The 8,342-nt window shown below is 35.4% G+C and overlaps 2 protein-coding genes across 3 annotated transcripts; one reads left to right on the forward strand and one right to left on the reverse strand.

Moving 5' to 3' along the window:
* The first annotated feature begins 569 nt into the window (after positions 1 to 569).
* LOC133798507 (protein IN2-1 homolog B-like) lies at positions 570 to 3,427 on the forward strand. 2 transcript variants are annotated; one of them, XM_062236820.1, is made up of 10 exons: positions 570 to 826; positions 1,020 to 1,091; positions 1,241 to 1,301; positions 1,440 to 1,526; positions 1,770 to 1,868; positions 1,984 to 2,083; positions 2,164 to 2,240; positions 2,354 to 2,461; positions 2,919 to 2,999; positions 3,114 to 3,427. In XM_062236820.1, the coding sequence occupies exons 1-10, from the start codon at positions 609 to 611 to the stop codon at positions 3,123 to 3,125; spliced, it is 915 nt and encodes a 304-aa protein (XP_062092804.1). In that variant the 5' UTR covers positions 570 to 608; the 3' UTR covers positions 3,126 to 3,427. The 2 variants fall into 2 exon arrangements, with proteins under 2 accessions (XP_062092804.1, XP_062092803.1); XM_062236819.1 differs by having other exon boundaries at positions 572 to 826; positions 1,017 to 1,091.
* A 206-nt stretch (positions 3,428 to 3,633) lies between these two features.
* On the reverse strand, positions 3,634 to 8,025 carry LOC133798506 (CDP-diacylglycerol--glycerol-3-phosphate 3-phosphatidyltransferase 1, chloroplastic-like). The gene is made up of 7 exons (XM_062236818.1): positions 7,282 to 8,025; positions 6,294 to 6,391; positions 6,158 to 6,208; positions 5,916 to 6,029; positions 4,667 to 4,723; positions 4,472 to 4,557; positions 3,634 to 4,342 (listed from the first exon to the last, which is right to left on the reverse strand). The coding sequence occupies exons 1-7, from the start codon at positions 7,946 to 7,948 to the stop codon at positions 4,222 to 4,224; spliced, it is 1,194 nt and encodes a 397-aa protein (XP_062092802.1). The 5' UTR covers positions 7,949 to 8,025; the 3' UTR covers positions 3,634 to 4,221.
* Positions 8,026 to 8,342: the final 317 nt, after the last annotated feature.

Here is an 8,342-nt window from a genome sequence, read left to right on the forward strand (position 1 = left end):
TTTTTAAGAGGGAGAAGATGAAGCAAAATGCATAATAGCCATCTCCTGTCACACACTAATATTTATAAAGATAAAAAATAGTTTACAAAAATTTGAAATTATAATTTCTTTTAGAAAGAGAGGGGAAAATGAAAAATGCTTCAATAACCTTAAATGTGATAGGCATGTGATCGTGGAGATGTAAACCGTTCGTCTAACCGAGGAGATCATGAGTAGAGAGAGAATTGACTGACGAGAAAGAGAGTAGATTAAAAGTGCACGAGTTGTTCAAAACGTGTAAGCATTTTTAAAAATAAAATAATATATAATACAGAAAACGTGTTAAAAAGTAAAAAAAAAAATGTGTCATGTTTAGAGGAAAAGGTAAATGTGTAATTTTAAAAATTATTAAACAGTAAAATAAATAATAACAAAACCATAAAAAAGAAAAAATAAGATCCTAGTAGTAAAAATGTAATAATAGTGACACTTTTTGCAAAATTCTCAAAATATAAAGTAGTAAGATCTTGCACACAGAAATATAATGACATAATCCAATTTCCTTCCAAAACCCAAAACCAAATTCATTCAATTATTCCTGCCAACCAATAGTACTAAACTATTAACTAATGGCCACGTTTAAAGCAAGCGTCATGAGAAGCTCTACTTCTAACCCAGGCTCAACTCCTCTGATTATATCATCCTTCCCCAATAACAACATCAAATTTTCAGTATTCATCAAACTTCCAAAACCCAAGTTATTTTCGACTCCCAAGCTCCAATTCCAAGTTTATTTTGGCGGTAGAAGTAGAAGAACCCGGATCTCTTCTGCAGCCATGGCTACTGGGTATGTGATTTGGGTTCTACGCTTAAAAAGACCCCAAGTTCTCTCTTTTTTATTTGAACCCTTTAGCTGAATTTTCTTTCCAAACAAATGCATTATAATATGTTTGGTTGGTATTTCATTTTGGGTTGTGTTTATCTTTTCCTGAAAATTCTAGTTTGTCTTATTTTTCCCTATTTTTGGGCTTGTGAAGAAGTGTGCAAGAGGTGCGTACACCTGCTCTCAGTTCTACCTCTGATCCCCCAAAAATCTTCGATGGCAAAACAAGGTAGACAAAAACGACACTATATTTCATTTCGTTCTATATTCTGTGCACATAAAGTTATTGTCGTTCAAGCAAGTCTAAGATTGGGTCCTTTGTTTGTGTATGTGAATCTAAGTCTGATATGTTTGTTGTATTTTGCTGTATCAATGAAGGTTGTATATAGCTTACGTATGCCCATATGCGCAGCGCGTCTGGATTACGCGGAATTGTAAGGTTGTTTTCAACACATTTAATTATATGAATTTTTTTCCTTTTCATTGAATGTGTATCTCTTTCCTTTTTATACTAGTCAGTCTAAAGCTCTGGGACAGAAATCTCACCCACTGTTCCTCAATCCATTTTTGGGTACAGGGATTGCAGGAAAAGATAGAACTGGTTCCCCTTGATCTGCAAGACAGGCCTGCCTGGTACAAGGAAAAAGTCTACCCATCTAACAAGGTAAAATTCAGTGGTTCTTAGATATGTTCCAACATTGACTGGAACCCATTTAGAAATTTAATTATAGGCATTGAGCTACAAAACTTTGTGAGATTTCGCAGTCAAATTTCATCAAAATAAACAAGAAACACTCTATTGGAGCATAAATAGAGAGGAAAACGGATCAGAAATTCTCATATCAAATCAATGGCTATGTTTGTTCTTTTCACTCCAATGTATTTCTGACGTGGAATTGTAAATCAGGTGCCGGCATTGGAACACAACAATGAAGTCATAGGAGAGAGTTTGGACTTAATCAAATATCTTGACAGTCACTTTGAAGGGCCTTCACTTTTGCCTGATGTGAGACTTGAAGGACATGTTCTTTGTTTTTTTTTTTGGTTTGTTTGCTGTTTTTATTATTTTACCAACAGTTGTTTCTACATATTAAATAAAAGCAAACTCTCCAAATACACAGGATCCTGCAAAGAAAGAGTTTGCAGAAGAGTTGCTTTCCAATACTGACTCGTTCAATAAATCTGTCTTTTCTTCATTCAAAGGAGATGTGAACGAAGCTGGTGAGCAGCAAAATTTCTTTTCCTGATGTAGTTTGACTTGGAAACAAACAATCTAACCTGGTTATTTTATATTGCAACAGTTTCTGCATTTGACCTTATTGAAACTGCTCTTTCCAAATTTGATGATGGACCGTTCTTTCTTGGTCAGTTCAGTCTGGTAATGTGACACACATCTTCTATCAACCTTTGTTTAGGCAAAGTTCACATACTCTTTTCATGAATTATATGAAGATGTTAGCTTATCTCTAAATTTCGATTTTTAATCTTCAGGTGGACATTGCTTATGTACCATTCATTGAAAGATTTCAACCTTTCTTATCAGAAGTCATGAAGTATGACATCACTGCAGGCAGGCCTAACCTGAAAATTTGGATTGAGGTATGACAATATATCTAAAGTGGAATTGTCTTTTATTTTTTCATTTTTCATGCAATTAAACAAAGCATATATCTCAAACCTCAGCTGTCACGTGCATAGTCCAGACTTTGAGTCTTCTCTTGTACTTGAGTCCAAATCTAATAATCCTTAACATTGGAACATAGCATTGATAGAAAAGTACTGTTAAATGAGCACAAATGGGTAGGGAAGTGCACCTCTAAGAATGGAGTGCGGTCTGAGTTTTATTTGTCCTTTAACTGAAAGTCCAGCATATATTTGTGTTTCCTTGGAAACCAACACCCAAGAGTGTCCAAACTCCAAACATAGCTGTTGATCAGTTGCATATGGAACTCTGGTAGATCCCAGTTGATCAGCAGCTCATAAGCTCTATAGCACACTTTTAGTCTGGTTATGATAAGCAAATTTCAGGTGGTTCAATGCTCATCATGTTTTGCAGGAGATGAACAACATTGAGGGATACAAACCAACTCGAAGCGATCCAAAGGAGATCATCTCTTCCATCAAGAAACGCTTCTCGGTAAATCTATTGTCATTGCTCTCTTAAAATTTTAAACAGTCTAAAAGGTTTATTGCATAAATGAACTAAGGCAAATCTAATTTTTATTCCAAATCCTTTTCTTCTACTATGCAGATTCCCAAATGAAATTGGTGTTTCAAAGATGTTCTTATTTGGCCTTTGATTTTTCTTCTGCTCATGCTGTCTTTGAGAAGTAGCTATAGCTCAGAACAGCTAAATGTAATTGTTAATAAGTTGTAAAGGACTTAAAAAGCCAATCTAAAGGCCGTTGTAATAATGTGGTTAAGGGGATGATTTTGTCTGTTGTCGCACTATAATTTCGATCCTTATTGTCCAGCTTGAATGGAAATTGGCCTCATTGGTTTATTTCTGTTCCTGATAAGGCGTTCTCATATGAGGCAAAAATAAAAAAGTGTACTGATTAAACATTTTCTTTCGCTCAAGGCTGAGAAACTAGTAATTTGTTATCAAATTTGTGGAATATGCCTGGTTTATCCAATACTTGTTATAATAGAATTTGTAACAAATTACACAACATATCATTATATTTAGAATATATACATTTTTTTAATATTGTATTCATTTCCAAACCAAGTTACAAAGATAGGTAGAAATAAAAATAAGATTTCTGACCAAAAGAGGAAAAAATAACTACACCATAAAGAACTTTTATCTTATGCAATACAATAAATATACCAGCAACGACACGAGGACAAGAGGGTCTAAAGGCTGTTGTCATCTTTAAACCGTTTGTAGTATTTATTTTACACTGAAAAATTTCTAATCCCAAATCTTGATTCTGTGTGAATAGTAGTAATAAATAAATAAAATGTTGCAGTTCCAATACCAAGACTGCAATAGCAATAAATATTAATGCTACATCATCCAACCTCGTCTTCAAAGATCCATGATCCTCCAAAAGAATGGAAAAACCAAAGTCGATTCTACCGAGTAGTGACTTGTCATTGGGAAACCTTATATCAACATCTACATCCCAACATTTTCTCCCAAACCATTGATGATTGAACCTAAACTGTTCCCATATGTATAACTTTAGCCAAAAACAGCTTAACCTTCCATCATACCTGAGGAAGCAGCTCAAATGAGTGAAAGTGGATCAAAGGGTCATCTAGGGAGTGTTAAAAGTAAAGCCCCAATGAGAAGAAGGTACTTAGATATATATATGTATATCAGATAATGCAAAAACATTCGGCTCGGTGTTCTACTTCAGCAGCACTCTCCATATCTTGCTCATATACACAACCAAGGACCAAACAGCAAGTCCTGCTGAGATATAAAGCAAAGCAACACCAGTAGCTACAAAAATTCCTGGCCCTCCAAGGCTGCAATAATTGAAGTGAGAAAAGAAAGGATTTAGAAGATAGCCATAAAGATAAAATGTCAATCTGATCAAATCTAAATTGTCAAGGAAAAGAACGGGCTGAAGAAAGTGAGGGAAAAAAAAAGTCAACCTGCTGTCTCGAAGGGCAAGGAGGATAGTTAGAGCAGTCATCTGTGTGGCTGTTTTCCACTTTCCCAAGTTATTTACAGCAACAGCCTGAGAATAGTGTATGCTTGGTTATAGCAAATACTGTTATTGTTCTTGTAGCTTCACAAGTTTTTTAATAAAAAAGTTGGTTTTGGTGTAACGGGGAAGGAAAACAGACCTCTAAAAGCTTGGTATTCTGAGAAGCTGCCCATTCTCTAACTGCAGACATGGTTATCTGTCAATGAGTTGCAAACAATTTGTAAGATGATTACCATCAACTAATGATGAATCACATGCAGATAAAAGGGAAGCAGAAACACAGAAAGAAAAAATCAAATGCAACTGTGAAAAGGTTACTTGACTAAATATATACTACAACCATCAAGAGCTACAAACTAAACAAGGCTAGAAAAAAGACTTCATTACTTAAAAGTGTAATCGGTGAGAATAGAATAGACACTTTGCAAAATGGTCAACAAAGTGCCGAGAATTTTCAACATGATTTTGAGTGTATCAGGCAGGGTATATCAAGTGTCTGGAAAGCCATTTTAGAAAGAATTATCAAAATGAGACTATTGTGCAAAATGACTATAAAAATGAATATATATATATATATATTGCCAAACACCTCTTAAATGAACAATCAAACAAAACTTTAGGAAGTTAACCAAAACGCCAAATAAAGGACACACCTTAGATTTCTGGTTCGAAACATTATCCAACAATAGGATTATGAAGGGTTATTGTAATGATTGGTCAAGTTGGATTACATTACATTTAAATACAAGTAAAGAAAATATTAATAAGTTTATCGTCCATCTTATTATATAGTTCATATTATGGATTAGGTTCATCCGCATTTAGTAATCAGGTGAACTGAACCAGTGATGGTAACATAATCTATAATCTTTTTTCTCATAATGACAGGATTACTAAGACCAAACCTCTTATTATTTGAGCAACTAAAATGCTAGTTCAAGCTTCTGGAAGAACTCAGTAATCAGAACCCATGATTGTGGACCTAAATCCACCGATATGAAACACTACATTTTCCAAGTGGAACACCTAGCATGCGAAAGAGTGAAAAGCATTTTTCGTTGTTGTGGAATTAAATCCTCATGCAAGTCAACGCATATATTTAAACTATTCACAGCCATTCGAATGAGATTGGAGAATATAACAAATAAGTGGCCTTCCTACATTTTTTTTTTGTGAGTGAGGAGGAACTTAGGGAGGACAACATAGTCAAATATAAATAAAGAATTAGCAATTAGTAAATAAAGTTTCCACGTTAGTAAATAATCTAATCTAGAAGTAGAACAGGTAATAGATACCCTCCTAATAATGAAATGGCACATACATAACCCGTCCCCCAATAATGGTTTCATAACAGAGATAGAATACCAAAATATATAAAGCTGTCTTACCTCTCTACCAATAATAGCAATTGCAGGAACAGTCAGTAGCCATGGAACTTGCCCAAATATACCAATGTCCAAGGGCCTCGTGCATAATAAGACCAGAGTGGCAGCAACCATGAGCTGCATCCAATAGGCATGACAATCAGATTCAGGTTCTAATATGTTTCTTAAAATATAAGCACAGCATGCTTGTTCGCTACCAACTAGTTCAAGAGAACAGTTTGAATGTTTTATACGGACAACAATACCTTATCAGCAACTGGATCTAGAAAAGCACCAAATGCTGATCCTAACCTCATCTGGGAAAATTAATCAAAATATTAGAGCAATCAATAAGATTTGGGAAATTCTGCGCCATTTGAATTAAAAAGATAACTACCCTACCTTCCGAGCAATATAACCATCAAGCCAATCAGTAATTGCTGCAGCAATGAAGATACTTGTTGTGGCAGTTGTTCCCCACCAACTATCTACGTAGAAAGCTAACATGGTTTGAAAAGTGACAGAATTAGTTAAAAGAAAACAAGACTATAACAATCAGTTTAATAAGCTATGACACGGGAAACATGTAAACAATGAAGCTGTCATCAGCTCTTAGTTATTTGGTGCCATTGTGCCAAGAACTATGGAACCAGCCCATCTTCATTGAGGTTTTAGAAGGGTTTACAGGATAGAATTTTTTTTGACAAATTTACAGGATAGAATTGACGTGGTTTCCTATAGGCCAAAGAAAATATGAAATTATATATAAATACAGAAGATAATCTCTCAGGCGCAACTTCAAACTACTTTGGTTTGTCCCTTCCAGTGTAGAAGCTTTGAGAAGATCACACACAATTTGCAGAAACAACAAAATTTGAGCGACTAGCTTGGAAGACGATATCACATGTGCAATAAATAAAGAACAGAGAATATAAATGAAAATTCCAAACTGAGATGTAGCCCAAATGTAATACAATAGCATACACAATAGATTTTCCAAGAGAAAATCGAAATCTCAAAGAATGAAACCAATATTCAATGTCCAATCAGAATGGGTATGGTAAAGTTTCCACTACAGTACCATACGTGAACCGTAGCAAAAACAAAATGAAGTAACCGGGCGATTATAGTTTAGATCTAAATTTACAAATAAATTTATCAGCATCGAAACCGAGAATTGAACCAATTCGCAGGCCCAATTATATGCACTGATCAGAAAAGCAAACCATTTCAGCAAAAAAAAAAACCAGTTCAGCTAAGAAACAAAAAAGCATAGACAACGATTAACCCATCTCAGAAAACACCTCAATGAGATCTATCCAATCAGATCACCCCATTTCCCCGGTAAACAAACAACGATCCAACATGAGAATGGGAATAAATAACATACTGCTAATGAGAAGTGGAACTGCGGCGACTCGACCTAGGGTTAGAATAGTGGGCAAGGTGAGAAATTTATTCGAGAGTCGTTGTTGTTGTTGTTGCGATTGTTTCCCGTTGGATTCTCCGGCGGACCAATCTTGGCGGTGGTGGTCCTTGTCCTCCGAACCCATTTCGGAATAAAGAACCTCAGACCCGGACTCAAAAGAAGATGACCCAGAAAACCCTTGTTTAATATCGTCCTCGGAAGTAGAACCAGAGCTAATCGAAGACGAAGAAGAAGAAGGAAAGAGGGAGAAGCATTTGTGGTGAAAAGAGAACCCTAAGGATTGCGGCGAAGATTTGCTATCGTGCGCTGAGGGTGCGCAGGGATAAGAAGGGGATATCCTCCATTGGTTCCTATAAATAGCAGCCGTTAGTACTACTCTCTCACTATCTCTATGCTTATCTCTATCTCTATATAAGGAGAGTGAAGACGAAGAAGAAGAAGAAAAGAGCTTGAAAACTGATTCTCTTCTTAAGAGAGAAGATGAAGAAGAAGACGACGAGGCAGCAATAGTAGTTGTCGTTGTTAAAGGGTTGGTGATAGTGGTTGTGGGAGTGATGGTCCGGACCCATACCCGTTTGTGGGCATAACTGGGTACCGCCATGCTCAGTTTCAGGGCAAGGCACGGCATTGGAGATGACCCAATCCCAAACAAAACTACCTTTGATAACAATTTCAATTTCTTGTCTCAATGTCAGTGTCAACTCACTAAATTTTTTAATAAATTATTTTTGATCACATAAACCTTGATTATGATAGCTATTGTTTGTATTTTCCACACTTGATTTTTTTCTTCTTAGACCATTATTATTATTAGTAATAATATGATGGATTTGATAGAATCGCCCTAACTAATTCAGTTGTTTAAAACCAACTATTGAAAATTAGATATTCAATCTTCTTTTCTTTAACAAAATTAGACATTTTATTAAAATTTGATTGTATTTGACACTATCATTTGCAAATTGGATATATAACATAGGGTGTTTCTCATCGGTGCACCTTTCACTTTTCTGGTCATAAAG

Source organism: Humulus lupulus, chromosome 8 (assembly GCF_963169125.1).
Source record: "Humulus lupulus chromosome 8, drHumLupu1.1, whole genome shotgun sequence".
Lineage (NCBI taxonomy): Eukaryota > Viridiplantae > Streptophyta > Magnoliopsida > Rosales > Cannabaceae > Humulus > Humulus lupulus.

What these genes read in the sequence shown, in the direction of transcription:
- LOC133798506 (XM_062236818.1), bottom strand. Translation starts at nt 7,948, where the DNA reads ATGCCGTGCCTTGCCCTGAAACTGAGCATGGCGGTACCCAGTTATGCC. An exon ending in ATGGTTATATTGCTCGGAAG is followed by an intron (nt 6,209 to 6,293) that starts GTAGGGTAGTTA and finishes TAATTTTCCCAG; the next exon opens with ATGAGGTTAGGATCAGCATT. An exon ending in AGAATACCAAGCTTTTAGAG is followed by an intron (nt 4,558 to 4,666) that starts GTCTGTTTTCCT and finishes CACTATTCTCAG; the next exon opens with GCTGTTGCTGTAAATAACTT.
- LOC133798507 (XM_062236819.1), top strand. Translation starts at nt 609, where the DNA reads ATGGCCACGTTTAAAGCAAGCGTCATGAGAAGCTCTACTTCTAACCCA. An exon ending in TTCTTGGTCAGTTCAGTCTG is followed by an intron (nt 2,241 to 2,353) that starts GTAATGTGACAC and finishes TTTAATCTTCAG; the next exon opens with GTGGACATTGCTTATGTACC. An exon ending in ACCTGAAAATTTGGATTGAG is followed by an intron (nt 2,462 to 2,918) that starts GTATGACAATAT and finishes CATGTTTTGCAG; the next exon opens with GAGATGAACAACATTGAGGG.